Raw genomic sequence first — 17,500 nt, forward strand, 5'->3', positions numbered from 1 at the left:
TGTATTGAATAAACATTTTTGTGAACTCGCCTTCTTTGTGGTCATTTGATGTTATATTCTAAATCGCCGTGAATCAGCCATCTGGATTTTTCCTCAAAACGATTGTCAATTAGCCATTTAAGAATTGTTTTCGATGCTTGTATTGGTCTTACAGGAACGTTCAAAACGCATAATTTGAAAGAGACAAAGGTTTTTCTTAATAATTATATGGAACTTTCAATGATGCCTATTTATTCTAATGCCTCCATTTTACATGTCTTCCAAAAATGAGGCATCAGAGCTTAAGCCTGATGTGGTGCAGAGGCGCCAGGTTTTCTTAGCTAGATGAATTCATTCATTTGAATCCACAGACACCACAGCACTTCATGACCCAAAGGACCTTCTTTCATGTATTATGTAACTCCACTTGAATTAAAGGCTATAATTTTTTATAACCTAGATGCATTAACTCTCATGGCCTAAACGCGGAAGTTTTTAATATAACGCCCAGAAATCTTTGAAGGCTTCAACACCAAATCACTTGAACAGATGTAACAATTCTGTTCTTTTTTCTTATCTATTTCCTGCAAGCTGATCGCATAGGGTTAATAGTAAATTCCAGAATTTTTTATTAGATAAGCGTGAGAGTGATCAAAATGATACTCTTGTTGGGAACTTTTGTTATTCGAGTTTTTTTTTTTATTCTCGTTTGTCAAGATGACACTTGAGTTCTGAATGTTCTTTGTTTAGTTGGTTGTTACGATTCCTCTGCTAAGATATATAATCGGAAACCGCTTAACACGAGAATACTTTTTACACTTGTTTTGTAAACAGGAGATAAAAATTAAGCCGGCTTTGATACTAAACGTTAGCGTTAGCTACAGTGGCTTTCAGGTTGTCACATTGCTTCTTGTCAGTTCCTGGAAAGCGTTCTTTTTTGCAACGTGGATCTTTGCAACTTGAGTTATTATTGAAGACAGGAATTCTTTTGTCTTTTCTCGTACCTTCAGTCACTCTTGTTGGATACTAGACCCCCCCATATCTCTTTTACACAAACTATTTAGCCTTTTCATGGTCGTCCTCTCCTCCTCCCTCGCTCCCAACATTTCCAAATTATATACATTACCAGTCTGTTGCCCTCCAGTCTTTACTGCATGGCCACACCATCTAATAACACACTGATCCATATTTTCACCTATGCTAATATTTTTATCACTAAGATGCTTCTCTGCGTTTTTTCACCCCTTCAGTTTTGCCTATGTGACATATGCTGTGGAAGCTGTTCATCTTGTCAGTTTCTGTGTTTTTGTTCCATTCGTATTCAACATCCACAGCGCACTTCCACGAAGGAGAATTCGCTCATCAGTCCCTTCACACATTCCCTTCCTGGTTTCCACAGTCATTCCAAGTCACTTGTTAATCATTTGCTTACACCCTGATACCTCTGTTGTTTCACCTGTTCTGTGACTCACATCTGTCGCCGTGCTATCATCTGCTACGTTTACTCCCAAGTACAGATATGAGTTAGCCACTTTCTAAACTCTGCTGTCCATATCAACATTCATTGCTTCATATTCCTGGTTTCCAATTAACCTGCTAACCTTACCATTGCTCACTTTTACTGGTTACTGCCTCCTTTTGCAAACATTTAAAAATTCCTCCATTAATTTATGCAGTTTCTCTTCACTATTCCCAGTTACGATTTTCTTCCGTGAACTTCAGCCTTTACCTACATACATTATCCTGCTGCCCTTATGACTCCATTATTGAATTCAGTGAGCTCCTCATCTACTCCCTTACCTTGTGCATCTTCAACCCTAGAGACTAGTTTATATATTTTCTTCTTTCGTACTCTTCTCACGTCTTTCTCATCAGATTAATTACATTTGCAGCCATATTTTCACATCTTCCTCTCCAACTGCAACGCATCTATCTTAACCTTCACTCTAATCACACAATGAGAAGATATACCTCTAGTCCTTCCTCTTCTCACAAATTACATCTCTCATAGCTATTCCATTTACTCTGTACTAAGACATCATCATCACCGCCATCATCATCATCATCATCATTGCTCCTGGCACCAAAGTCTTCCCTGTGTTTTGTGTTTTATTTCCAGAAATCTAATACTCATTTCTAGTCTCCTTTCTTATAGTTCTCATCCAGGTAGGTCTGGGTCTTTCAGCTCTTCTGGTGCCCTCAGGAGCCTAGTGTCACTATAATATATATACTGTTCTCTCAGGGATTGTGCAAAGGACCTGTCCAAGCTATCATTGTCTCACTTTCGCCATTATCTCACCTGTATATGGAATTCCCATAATTTTCTTTATGGTATCTTTTCCAACTCTTGCTATCTGACATTTGATATTATTCTTAGGGCATTATTCTCAAAAAAAAAAAAATGTTTTAGAGTTTCATTTTCATCTGATGATTCACGTCCTTCTGTCATACTGACCATACTAGACTTAAGTATGCAATTTCAATGTTATGTTATTTCCAAATTTTATTCAACTTCATTGTACTATATCATTGTCCATAGATATTTTACAGATTCAGCCTCATCAGGTTTTTTTTCCTCCATCTAAAGTTGTTTCTTCCTTTTGCGTATACTCTGTCCTCCTTGCTTCTGTTTTCCTTAGACTTATTTTACATCACCTCTAAATACGTGATGCAGTGTATTAAGCAAGCTTTATAAATCATGTACTTTTTTTTTTATTAAAACTGCATTGTGTACATTCTAAGTCTGTCAGCTTTCTATCGTTAATCCAGTTTAAACCGTCTCTTTCATCTCCGGCCACTTTTTTCTTTATAAAACCTCTGAGAAGGGTAAACAACAAAGGTGAAATAACAGTCCCTTGTAGCACCCCACTATTTACTGCAGTCACTCAATCAGATCCCATCAATATTAACTGCTTCTGCTTCGTTCATGGATAATTTCACTAATATATATATATATATATATATATATATATGTGTATATATATATATATATATATATATATATATATATATATATATATATATATATATATATATATATATATATATGTATATATGTGTGTGTATATATATGTGTGTGTGTGTATTTAATGGGAAGGCCATAGTGACGCAAGACCTTCCATAATATTTGTCCGTGGACGATATCAGACGCCTTCTCGCAATCAACAAAAGCCATCAAAGTAATTTAGCAAGATCTAATCCACACTATTTCCCCTTGCCAGAATATGCATATGAATATTTTATATTTCTCTCCGCAAGTATTCATACTTTAGCTGCTGAATCATAGGTGAAACCCTGTACAGAAAACGTCACCCGCCAGTGTTTGATGCAATCGTTATAACAAAAAAAAAATTCTCTCTCTCTCTCTCTCTCTCTCTCTCTCTCTCTCTCTCTCTCTCTCTCTCTCTCTCTCTCTCTCCAATGCTGGTTAGTTTATAGGCAAGACCAACTGTATGAAAACTTCCGGAATTCACGAGTATATTGGTAAATAACTTTTGTGATATGATATAACTGGGATATTTGAGCTTCTGTAATATGATTCGGCAGCTCTCCAGCAGTCGGCGATATTTTTTTCATTTTTTTGTACTTTTTGAAGTAGCAAGATATAGCTGTTTTGTTATAAACGTGCGAATGTGACTTTGCAATAGAACACTGTGTAGTTTTGCGTTTTAAACGTTGACGTCTCTCTCTTTGCATATACCAAACATTCTTTTGTACAAATTGTATCCATTTACTAATTTTCAAGGCGCTCAGCAATCCCTCAGTTCAATTATATTTTTGCAAATTTGATTGGTGTTAATCTTGTCTCTGTAGGTTTGGCAGAGTCCACTGGTCCAAATCGGACCTCTTATCCCCTTAAAATACTTAAGCTAAGGCCCATGCAGTCACAAAGCCGGCTTAATCTAAACCAAACAGCCAGTCATTGGTTAATGAAGGCCTGCTGCTATTTATGGCTGCCGCTTCGAATCAGATGACACCTTTATTTGTTTTTCAGTGGTGACTATATAGCCATTGCTCTTAAGCCTTAGCGTTGAGCTGTGGCCACTGTACTGTAGCTTTTCTCAGTTTTGGGGTTCAGGTCAGTTCCTCATGAATTGTGTATTGTATTAAACGCCTCTTATTCTGACGTCTGGATAGCAACAGAAAAACTTAATTGGCAAAGTCATGGTGTTTTGGCTTTACACGTACGGTATTAATTCATACGTAATTTTATCGCTAGCTTATGTGCTGTAAATTTTGAGATTCACCTCTCTCCTGTAAATAACGATCTTGGTAATGAAGCTAACAAGCGTATCTGCAAGTAGACTCATATAGGCGTGCATGCTATTTTTTCTCCCAATGCACACGCACGCAATTCCGATCTCTTTCTATGTTTACTGCTTATTTTTGACGGTTATATCTTAATCATGTCTTCTGTTTTCTTTGATTAAGCAACTCGTACAATTGCAGTTTTACTCACATCTTAGTTCTTAATATATAAAGGCAGATGCTTCCTTGCTTCTAAGAAAAATCATAGCTTGCGGCTAAATCACTTTTTTACTGACGACTTCTCTGCGACCGCCGGTGGCTCGCGCGAATAACTCAATATGTCAGGAATCGATGACTTGTCAATACCAAATAAACATAATCGTTCTAGTCACATGGTATAAGCATTTGGTATTGATGAGTGTATGTGTGGGTGAGTTATAGTTTTATTTACACCGCCTTGATAGTCCCGGGTCCCCCTCCGGAAAGTCATTTCCAGTTTGAGGTTGGGATATATTCGCCGGTGCTTGATATTTCAGAATTGATTCCTATGCTGTTAGAACATTCATCCATATTTAGTTACCGATTTAACCGTTTTGCACTGGCTAGTCTTCATCAACTTCCTCTTTGTGCTTGCTAGTCACGTTTATACTGGCAGATCATTAACGCTTATATATTTGTAGATAATACTCACCAGGCATTTAACGTAACGTGCGGCTAGATTTGTCTTTTTCGAACTCACACTTGTGATTCTATCCCCTCTTTAGGTATCCACGTTTTTCTGACAATAACTTCCCATATACTTAGAAGGCCTCGACTTGAAAAATCATCCACGTTCATCAGTTTGTGTCAAAAGGTGTTTCAAAGTTTCGACTTTCATTCATGTTGTTGCCTTCCGTTTTTATGTCTTTCCGTATACAGGGTGTCGTAAAAAAGTTATTGATTACAATTATCATTTTGAGAGATGCATTATTTGGTAGGAAGTTGTGAGGGTTTGATGTGGATACGTATCCCGTTTGGAATTCATGTCCAGGATATTTAACCTGTTCCAACCTTTGGAGTTTAAACATTTATGACATACCTTAGTTTTAATCACAGATATAAATCATGATCTCTGCTGTGGAAGTCTGACGGAGGTTATGTAACCTCTGTAAGAGGTCTCATAGATCCCGATAACAAACCGAATGTGTTGGATATAAATATGGTGTAATTGAAGTTTTCCTCAATTAAAGGAGTTGGTCACTCGTTTGACGTATGGTTATTCAATGAATAACCAACATGACTCAACCCAAGAATGTAGATAATGCTGAATACGTTGAATATTATCATGTATTTCAAACCCCAACGAATACCAAGTCTTCGAACTGTCGGTATGATGTGTATATATACATACATATATATATATATATACATACATATGCAGTATATATATATATATATATATATATATATATATATATATATATATATATATATTTATATATATATATATATATATGATTTTTTTTATCACTTCACCGTAATTTTTTTTATATTCACAAGTAATCAGCTACAAAAGTCGTTTGATATCCAATTTTCTTTTCCTCGGAAATAACACCAAAGAAGAATTATAACTGATAAGCGATAACCCAGTGGTAAAACTACTCGTCACTGAAGTTGGATGGTGAAAGTGAAGTGCATTTTAGAATGTGTAGGCAGGAGAGTTCTAAAATGCACTCCACTTTCACCATCATATATCAGCAACACCCTCCGCATCACCTTTCTATCGATTCTATCGCTAGTTTTTCGTAGAGCCGTGTATATTACATACAGCATTTCTCTTTATGTTCAAGTTAATAAAAAATAACAGTTCGTAATCAACACTTCTCCTACAAGCTGTACCGTGTCTAAGCCTGTCGTGTCCTTACCCCTGATTTTTTAAAATGTCTTTATGGATAGAGTGATGTTAGAAGTCAAAGGAAAGACAGTAGATGTGAGGGCAAAATTTTGGAATGAGAAAAAAGGCTGTGAATCTAGTGTAGAATGGCTAATGGGCTAATGGTTGTAGATGTTAATGGTTATTGGGATTAGTGAAGAGAAATAGCAGACCAGTGAAAATTTGAATTGTGAACATTAGCAAGGTTATTAGGATAAATGGAAATTGAGAAGATGGAGCAATGAATGCTGGTACGGATTAAGGGAGAATGGAGGCAGTAGGTTCATGTAAGTATATGGTAATGAATATATTGGATGATGGGAGAATGAGAAAGGATTTAAGGCACAAAATAGGTGAGGCAAGGAAGGTAACAGGATGTGTGGAAAGGATTGGGAAAAACTGAGTGTCAAATGAGTAAAGGTTGGAACGCATGAAAAGATTGCTGAACAAACTCCTTTCTGGAAGTTGGGTGTAGATGCTAAGTTCAAATGTAAAACAAAAAATGGAATATGTAGAGATGAATTATTTGCACAATAAATATACCAAAACAAGAATTGAAGGGATGAGAAAAGTTGAAGGGTGAAGGGTTGCTGGGTCTTTTTGGATAGTTGGGTTATGTAGAAAGAGTTGAGAACAATAGGTTGAAGAAAAGAGCATGCAGTCGACAGTATTGGGAGGGGTGGGGGGGAGAAAAGGAACGCTTAGGAAGAACTGGTTTGATGGTATGAGAGAAGCTCTTGATTTGAGGATAATAAACTGGTGAAAAAAATATCAATGCGGAAGTGGAAGACTTAGAAATGACTGGATAGGTGTAAAACTTTGGATGGAAAAGGGGGAGTCGCCTCTACATCCAAGAAAAGAAGGAGAGAGAGAGAGAATGCGTGCAAGATAGAAGTGAATAGTGGCGTGTGTGTGTGTGTGTGCGTGTGTGTATGCACACGCGCGGAAGGCTGGCGTCTGGAACCATGGCCTCGACACGACGCTGTTAACCGTCTGCGTGATATATGAACCGTCTAGTGTTTTGGGAAGTTTTCTTTACTGAGATTCATCCATGATGTACACTCAGGCACACACACACGTATATACATGCATAGATAGATATACAGATAGCCTATATGTTTCATTGTGGTAACAAGCATGAAGTATTATATATATATTGTGTGTGCGTGCGTACATACGTACATACACACAAATTTTTTACTGATTTATTTGTTAATATCTGTCGATGATCGTAGTGTTTAAAAAGTCCAATTCGCAATTGAGTATTTGAACCGTACATCGTTCATTTTTAAGTGTTTAAATTTAAAGGTTGACCCTATTGCTATTAATTGATATCAAACATTCAGCTAAAATAAAGAAACTTGTGATAAGTAAGCTTTTCCAAGCTTGTGCCCGGGGATTTAATGGACTTGGGAGACTCCCATGTTCTCTGCCCAGAAGGGACATGTTTCTGTGTCCTGGTTTAGCAGTGAGACGTCACTGAAGTAGAGGTGAAACACGGTTGTTTTTATTTGGATTCATCGGTAAATTTATGAATGTTGCTCTTCCCAGTGCTCAGTCTCAGTCTCATGCGCTTGCGCGCGCAATTTATTCCGCCCTGCTTCTCTGTTTAATTGGTCTTCATATGTCAAAAACCATTACAAATGATGAAGCAGCAACCACTTTTTTCCCTTCTGTCGTTTTTCTCGATTTTAGGTAATTTTATATCTTTGCAATATCGAGTACAGTATTCACTTGCATCAGCTTTTTAATATCCTAAGTGGTATTAAGGATAGTACGGAGACGAATCAAGTCCAGTATGCTGGACTTTAATGTTTCAGTTGGAATCAAAATACTTTGACAGCATTTTCTTGCAAACTCACATGCATACACGCGTCACCTGTACACTCTATGCCATTCATTTCAGTCTAGATGTGTCTGTTCAGCACCACAGCACTGTACTATAGTTATTGCCGGGTTCGTTTTGTTAATGTTGTGAGATGGTTCCTGAGTTACTGGGGTTGCTAAAAGTTGAGAGGCTGCGAATTTTAGAATAATTGCGGTATGGTTTTATTACGGAAACCTCATTATTATCATTATTGTTGTTCTTGTCGTTGTTGGTGGTAGAAAACTATTCAGCATGGAAAAAGTTTTTGCTAATTATGATTTAAAACTTCGTTAGCATTCGACTAAGTCGTGTCTCGAGGTGATTAATGACACTGAAGATTTTTTTGACGATATACTTTTCAGTGTCAAATGCCCGTTTAAAACTCAACATTTTATTTGTTTCTTTATTTCTCAAAAACTATCATAGTCAGAGGTTTCTCGACTTTTGAATTTCACAATTTCACACTGCGTTGAAAGAATTGTTTTAGGCATTTTTTTACTCTCTTCTGTCGTCATGGGCCCAAGTTAATTATGAGGGAGAACATTGTACTTCCCTAAGATTTAGATTGAACGTGGATGGTACTTCAGGGCTTGTGATTATATTCCGTAAGTGTTTGTTTACTTTGACCTATTTGTGAAGGTCTCAAGTCAGTTTAAATATCAACATTTTCTTTTCCAGTGATTTTGGTGAAACTTTGTAGGTAGGTTCCTCTGCAGTTGGGTGCTGTTTTCTTCAGATATTAATTTGACCAATTTTTAAGGTCTCACGTCAATATAAAGGATAGAAATTATTTTTATTACCTTTAGATCTCAGTAACTTTGACAGGATGCATCAAAGTTCACTGGTTTAATTGAATCAGCTGCTATTGATGTCCGGGAATTTCACCCATTACTCGTTTAAATTCTCCAAAACCATTGTTCTTGCAGACTTCCCCATCAGTATTCATTATTTCGAAACGATATTCATATAGTCTTAGAACTCAAATTTTTAATAAGCTGTAAGTTGCAACGATCACATATAAATGCAGTTACATTGTGTAATATCAGTGTCAAGAGATAGTATCTATTCCTGTAAGAAAATTCCGTTGAGGTTTTGTTTTTATTTTTAACGAGCACTTCAGAAACTTAATAATCAACTGAAATCGAGTATCTACGCTGTTCCACAAAGATTAAATAAATCTCCATGCCATATATTTTCTGGTGTATTTTAGGCAAGGCTTTACCATAGAGGACCCATCATCGCACAACCATAACGAACAAATGTAATTTTTACACAAAGCTCTACATAGATAATTGACTTTGCAATCATACGAAAGCAAATTAATTGTTTTCGCACTTTTAGCTCACACATCTATTGCGAGCAATACAACAGACCCTATATTTGTTTCATTCCTGAATTTGGAATTTCACTGATTTGAAGCATAGCGGTGCTTCTTCTACCTTTTTTTGGGCGTTTTTGTCGCCGTTGCCAAATGCCGCTAGGTAATTTGTTTGTAGTGTTTGTTCTATCAGTGTTATAACGAAGTGGTCACCGTATCATTATTATAGAAGTTATTTCGTTATTGTCTGATCATATGATAGGGTGTTATGTTATTCTTTCGTGCTAGTAGTATGTTGGTTTTCTTCTTAGTTCTGTGTTGGAAATGGATGTCATAATCAATTAGTTCGTTACTTCCTTAGTTTCTTGCAACATTATTTGTCTGCAAACGTTTTTAGCTACATCATTCGTAAAAACGTCTATTGCTTTTTATCACTGAGTTTTTTTAACCATTACTGTCATCCACATTATAACAAGAAATGTTTTTATTCCAGTCTAATTATTGTTGTTGAATTAGGTGTTGGTAAGATCTAAATACAGTTTGACATATTTGCTTTCTTCTGCCCCTGGTTTGCGTTTTTTATTGTCTCATATCCAAGCCTCAAGCTTTCCATTCTGATAAAGGTAATTGTGGTAGATAAGATGGTGATAAGATCGTATACTTTTTATAAGAAATACACGTCTGGTTCTTCTGTTTGCTGGGTACACACGCACACGTACACACATACATATGTGTTTGTGTGTGTATGTATATATATATATGTATATATATAAAAATATATATTTTATATTTGCATAGATATATGTGTCTATCTATCTATCTATCTATATATATACACACACACACACACACACACACACACACATATATATATATATATATATATATCACAAGCACACTAACTGCTTTTCCTAAATTTGAACACAATGGTGATAAGACCGAAGCATCGTCTGATGGCATAAGTTTTGTAAGAAATACACACACACACTTACACACATATATACGTGTTTGTGTGTGTATGTATATATATGTATGTATGTATATATATATATCTTTATATTTGCATAGATATATCTATCTATCTATCTATACAAGCACACTAACTGCTTTTCCTAAATTTGAACACAATGTCGAAGTGATGAGACTATTCCTTATAGTTCATTAAGTGATTCAGAAGCTATCGCTGCTGAATTGAAGGAACAAGCGACCCATTTCTGAACTAGATTAGAGGAGAGGTCTTGAACCGAACAATTTACTTCATTAGTTCGTGGATCTGACCTCGATCTCCGTTTATGCATTACAAGGCGAGTGGCGCCGCTGTCGTCAGTGTGTTCGTGTTGTTACCAAGGAAATTTGTTGTCTGTCATCCTATTAAGTGACTTTTAAATATGTTTCTTTTACCCTTAGAATACGGAATATAAGACAACGTTACGACGAGATATCGATTAAGGAAAAAATCTTCCTTCGACGATTTGAAAAGAAAAGGAAAACATTTTATAGTGTGTATGAAAATCGCATTGTAAAACTCAAGTGGTGAACGCCCTCTTTTCGATCTGTGACACGGACCAGAATCGTACAAGATTTTGATCTAAGAAGTGCAAGTGAATGGGAGCCGAGTAAAAAGCGAGGAAAAAAAAAATAAACGTGCGGATAACAAGTGTGACACAAAGTTCCCTACGGAAATTTCGATATTGATTTCCTCCTGGTTGCTGGAGTTCGTCTGGTTTTCAGCGCCATGAAGTTAAGGGTCATCTCCCTTGTCCATCTGGTGACCATCGTCATATCAATAGGTAAGTGTTTTGTTTTTGCTTTTGAATGTTGTTTGTTTGTTGGCTGTTTTTCCTGTTACAATTTGTTACCTGTAGATTTTTGTTGTGTACGCAGAGAGCATCTGGAAAGGGCAAGTCTGCCTGCTGTTTGAATGAATGTACATGACAGAAGGAGAGTTTGCGTTCGATTGTGGCGAAATGAAAAATAGGTTATTGAGTCTCATGAAGAGATCAAACATTAAACTCTTTGTGTTTCTTCAAAACAAAAGAGAGCTAATTAAGTGCGACTCATATATTCATGGAAATACAGTAACTGCTGAATTTTGCTTGTGGATTTAGCTTTGCAGTACAGGACAGGCATCGCTAATAGGAAAGTAGATCATCTATTTTGTTTTTTAATTGTGTTATATATATTTTATATGTCTGTACTGATGAGGATGTCGAGAATCGAATACCCGCACTCGGTATTCTCTCGGCCATCATTTGATTTTCATAAAGTTTTCATTTCAAAAGTGGTCTGATAACACCGTCTTTATTATACGGGTTTTGTTGGATGCAAGAAAAAATATTAGATAAATTCATAAATATGCTTGGTCATGATCTGATGACGTGTTTGAGAGAGAGAGAGAGAACAAGCGGAGATAATAAAACATAGAGCTCCCAGTAACGCATAAAAACTTGTTCTTTGTACCTTTTGTAGGCTTGCATGCGTAAAAAACGGCCTTGTCTACCTGGAGATCTGGTATCCATGGCTAAAAGAATACATTATCCTTTAGACCTGGCTGGTAACAATGTAATCTTTGTTGTCAGACATCCATCTCCTTTTTCTTTTATGACATTTTTCCTTTACTAAGTAATGGGTTGTGCCAACGTTTTTATTGCTTGACTGAATTCTGACACGTGTTGAAGGCGTTAGTTTAATTGTCTTTTATCACTTTTGACCGGAAATCGCGCGCGCGTGAGGAAGGAACGGCGATAGAGAGGTTAATGCCCGTATTACTAAGTTTGTTTTCATTGGATTTTGCCTTTGTGTTTTTTTTTTCTAGATTCTTATGTCAAATAAACTGATCTTGAATTACTATAGAAATTATTTAAAGTATAGTTATATATATAATATTTAATTATATATATATATATATATATATATATATATATATATATATATATATATATATATATATATATATATATATATATATTACACACACACACACACACACACATATATATATATATATATAATATCATAGCTAATGGGGTCACGACCTCATCCTAGTTTTTTATTTTTTTGTCAAAGCAAGGTTAGCATTCTCTGGGGCGGTATATATACATTACATATAAATATATATTTTGAACATTACACAATATCACTTAGTGGGCTCTCACTGTTAAGTAGTAAACAGACGACTCGTCAGTAGTACATCGAATCGTCTTCAGTTCTTTTGCTCATTCTGCCCAGCCGCCCTTACCTCCGCAACTCCTCTTATCTCCCAACTTTAACTACGTTATTCTCTTTTCACCAATGTATCTTCAATTTTTTCTACATGGCAGAACTCTCAGAATTCTTTGATCCAGCCTTTGGCCTAGGTCAGCCATTTATCACTCCTTTGTATTTCCTCGTTTATCACTCTTTCAACGTTTCTTATGCCACATACACTCAGTAAATAATAAATCTCTGTAGCTTCCATCTTATCTTTTTCATGTTATTCAGTATCCACACTTCACTTCCGTAGTGAAGCGTTGACTAAGCAATCTCTTCAAACAAACGAAACTTGGCTTCCTCCCAGTCTTGTGCTACCTTTCCTTACTTCACTTACGTGGCAAGAGGTTTCTCTCGTGCTGCTCTCATTCAAAATACTATGCTCAGAAAGACATATACTTATTACTGCTTCAAATCTTCCGCTGTCCAAATTAGCATTCATTGCTCCATATTCGTTGTTCCCATTTACTCTCATAATCCTATTCTTGAATACATTTATTCTCACCTTTCTCCTCTTGAAAACACTTTCATCCATCTCTCTCTAGTCTCTGCAGTTTTTCTTCACTATCCCCAGTCAACCTTGCATTTTCTGCTAACATCAGCTAAGCCCTTTCACGATTTGTCTTACATCTGAGCTTTGCGTCTACATCTACTGTCCTTTCTTAGACTTCTCGCATCATTCTATCAGTGAAAATACTAAATTGCCATGAAGACATTTCTCTGTCGCGTGTTTACACCAACCGAGTTAGTCTCCAGTCTGTTTACTTCATTTCTGTCATAGAAACTTTATCATTCTAAGGATGGATATCACACTTCACCATACACCATCTGCACTATCCGCAGTGTTTCCCTACAAGTTGTTATAAGCTTTTTCTAGAGCTGTGTATGCAGCTTGCAGCTTTTTACCTTATATATATATATATATATATATATATATGTGTGTGTGTGTGTGTGTGTGTGTGTGAGATTATTAGCACTTTTGTCCTTCGTCAGTGGCTTGAAATAAAGTCGAAACCGTTCAGGACCTACATTTTTCACCTGTGGTAATGTGTGATATATATATATATATATATATATATATATATATATATATATATATATGTAAATATATTATATTTATATATATTTTTATGTATGTATTTATGTATGTGTGTGTGAGTGTGATGGAGAGAGAGAGAGAGAGAGAGAGAGAGAGAGAGAGAGAGAGAGAGAGACTTAGACAAGTCAACTGTCATCTCAGTAGTGGTTTGTCGACACTGTACACAGAAACACACTCACATCGCGCACACGCACACACGCACACGCACTTACACACGCGCACACAAACACACACACACGAACTTACACACAAGAAGTAAATATCAAAGTATAATCTTGAGAAGGCATTTGATTGCTAAGCGCCGTGGTTCCCTTAAGTGCAGCGGCTTGTGATGTCGTTATATGATGACGCAATCACTCCCTAATTAATGTTCAAAAACCCTTGAATGGACTTGAACTAAATGCCTTATTTTACCAGATTTCATCCAGCATTTATTTGATATGCTTGGGTCAGATGTGAAGGCCCCTTCCTCCGCTTTCCTTTACTTGTTTACTCTCTCTCTCTCTCTCTCTCTCTCTCTCTCTCTCTCTCTCTCTCTCTCTCTCTCTCTCTCTCTCTCGTTTTTTATGTATATCCTCGTATTTATAAATGTACGTGTATGGCACTGTATATATTTATGTGCTTGTATATATGTATAAATTTCGGAGGATATTTATATGCTCTTGAACCAGGAGAGAGAGAGAGAGAGAGAGAGAGAGAGAGAGAGAGAGAGAGAGAGAGAGAGAGAGAGACGTAAATGGAGAGTTAAGTTAGTGTGAAATATACCTGTAATATTGGAATATAATTTTGAAGATAAAAATGGGCCATGTTTCACTGAACTTACAGCTATGTTTAATTGGCGATGTATTCTGGCAGACCCCGTGTAGCCTAGGCCTAACACCTGAATCTTTTGGTTTTATTGGGTATTCAACAAGAAAACTTCAATTTTAACTCCCATGTTCCAGAGTGTTGAGTACCATGTTCCAGAGTGTTGAGCTTTCTCTCTCTCTCTCTCTCTCTCTCTCTCTCTCTCTCTCTCTCTCTCTGAGAATTTCATTCAGTGTTAGTTTCGTTTACTTTGGATACACCAATTACATATAAACCGTAGGATGGATCTTTTCTGTATGCCTCCTTTGTTCTCCAAATAATAAAGCAATCTCTCTCTCTTTCTCTCTCTCTGTCTTTGTATCGGCATCAGTGTTTTATCTGTGATCAGGAAGGTTGCGTAAATGTCTTTTTATTCTGTTTATTTGCAGGTAATTACGAATACACTTTTGCGATGTTTTAGTGAAATATATTTGGTTTTACGTACTTTTCTGTGTGTCTAATTACGCACACAACTTACACGCTCAGTCTTCTGGCAAGCGTTGAATTGTTTCTATATAAGTCTTCATGTCCATGATTATATGACAGGTTAATATTTTTATGCATGGCATAACAATGAACAGAGAGGACAGGACATGTGGCTGCCAATTGTGAGGTGCGTAAATGGGTCATGAATGAAGTGGCTGACATTTGCTTAATGAATCAAAGCTGCAGAGACTAGCGAAAGGTCAGGCAACGGTTTGTAAGAGAAGAAAGGTGGCGTCGAATGTCAGAAAGAGTAAGGTTATGTGGTAAATAACAGCTTAGAAGGTGAGGGCAACGAATGTTGTTGAGGATCGGGGAAAAGCAGAAGTGGCTTATGCGCGTGGGCATTTACAAGTAATATTTCGGGTGAATGTAGTGTGAGACAGGAAGTGAAGACCAGAGTAGGCGAAGCAACGAGGGAAACAGGAGTTTTGTAGAAGATTTGGAAGGGAAAGCGGCGTGTTAGTGGAAGCAAATCGAAATCCATGGAGAGATTGTAGAGCTAAGTGTCCTAGTATATGGAGGTGAAATATATACTGATTTTCATGCTGATAAATAGTCTGGAGGTTGTTTAGAAGATTTATATGAGTAGAACATGTGAGTCAGAAGGATTGAAAGGGTGGAAATGCAGGCAAGATTCAGATGTGGTAAAAGCTAGCACAGGTGATCTGGTGAAATAGCTTATTTAAAGTTTGTTTTGTCATGTAAAGGCGATGGAGAATTACTGGTTATTAAAAAGGATGCTCAATACGGAAGTGTTGGGATGAAAGAGGAAAGGGGTACAGAGAATGCTTGGTAGAGGGCATAGAAGAGTTGTTGGAACAGTACCCTGATATCAGTGTTGTTGGATCAGCACCCTGACATCAATAAAATGTGAGAAAGCATGGCAGAATGTATTGAGCTTTCTTTTTAGGCATGCGGAGTGGCTGATGTGAAAGTTTTCTTTCTGATTCCACAGATAATGAATAAATGAGGAAATGATTGTTAACATGTTCTTGTCTGGACTCACTTTCTTTGGAGGGATACAGCCTATCAATCAATCTATCTATCTATCTATATCTATCTATCTATCTATATATATATATATTATATATATATATATATATATATATATATATATATATATATATATATATATACAGTATATCTCATCATCATCATATCTCATCGCGCCAACATTGTATCCACTGCTTAGCTGCCTGATTGCATTCGTAGAGGTCCAAATCTGTACAGATTGGCCCATGTTCACACCCACCAAGTATGTGATCCATTGTCTGGATGGGATGACCACATGGGCACTCAGCAGAGCGGGCAAGACCTCACTTATGAAGGGCGTCTCCAGTCCTTCCAACTCTAGCTCTTGCTCGATTAAGTGTTACCCAATCCTTTCTACAGAGGTTTTTTCCATGGGGGAGAGACTCACATGGGCTCTGGATGGCCTCACCCAGTGGGCAGTGGTCAGTTTCTCTCCAGCGTTCTAGGCGGTAAGTTGCTGACTCCCTGGGTTCGAGGCTGGTGGTGGTTTTGAAGCTCTTGCGGGATTTCAATCTTTTTCTAACCACCTGGTGATCATAGAGCGGGTGCCTTTCATCATTCTCTTGTTTATATTTTTGGGTCTTTGAATGGGCTGTTCGGCGGATGTTCGGTGGTGAAATGCCTGCCAATCTATAGAGTACTGGAAGGGGTATTGGTCTTAAGGCACCAGTAATTATGCGACATGCTTGATTGAGGTCGGCGTCAACTTTATAGGAATGACATGATCTTTCCCAGACTGGTGAGCAGCATTCGGCAGTGGAGTAGTTGAGTGCCAGAGCTGTTTGTCGTAGGGTTTGAGGATTTGTTCCCCAATTTGAATTGGCAAGTTTGCCAGGGAGGTTATTCCTGGTAGCTACCTTCTCCTTTACTTTCCTTACATGCTCCTTAAAAGACAGTCTTCGGTCTAATGTAACGCCTAAATAGACGGGGAAGCTATCATTCTTCAGTTTCTTATCATTCCATGAGATGTTCAACTCCCTCTTTGACTGGTAGTTTTTAAGATGGAAAGCACATACCTGTGTTTTGTCTGGGTTGGCTTGTAGTATTCACCAAGATCTTTCAAAGCATGCGAAAGATCATGCGCTCTCTTTTTCGTATTTCATCGTGGCCATAGGCAATACTGTTTTTATTTTGTCACGTAGTTATTCCTATAAGAGAAGCTATATATATACATATACATATACACACACACACACACACACATATATATATATATATATATATATATATATATATATATATATATGTATATTTATATATTTACATATGTATTTATGCATCTCTGTATATATATATATATATATATATATATATATATATATATATATATATATATATATATATTTATATATATTTACACATATTCATTTGATTTATTCAGGTGGCATACACTCTGAGTCTTGCTAGTACTGTATATGCAACACAGAAATCATAGGGAAGTTCAAAGTCTATGAGAATTGTGAA

At 36.7% G+C, this 17,500-nt stretch overlaps 1 protein-coding gene across 1 annotated transcript in view; it reads left to right on the forward strand.

The window, feature by feature from the left end:
- LOC136837409 (uncharacterized) overlaps positions 1 to 17,500 on the forward strand; it is a 535,398-nt gene that overhangs the window by 25,485 nt on the left and 492,413 nt on the right. Inside the window, exon 2 of the mRNA XM_067102190.1 lies at positions 10,732 to 11,114. Coding sequence (XP_066958291.1) covers positions 11,060 to 11,114 — 55 coding nt within the window. The 5' untranslated portion in view covers positions 10,732 to 11,059. The remainder of the gene's footprint in view (positions 1 to 10,731; positions 11,115 to 17,500) is intronic.

The sequence above is a fragment of the Macrobrachium rosenbergii genome, chromosome 59 (assembly GCF_040412425.1).
Source record: "Macrobrachium rosenbergii isolate ZJJX-2024 chromosome 59, ASM4041242v1, whole genome shotgun sequence".
NCBI classification, from domain to species: Eukaryota; Metazoa; Arthropoda; class Malacostraca; order Decapoda; family Palaemonidae; genus Macrobrachium; species Macrobrachium rosenbergii.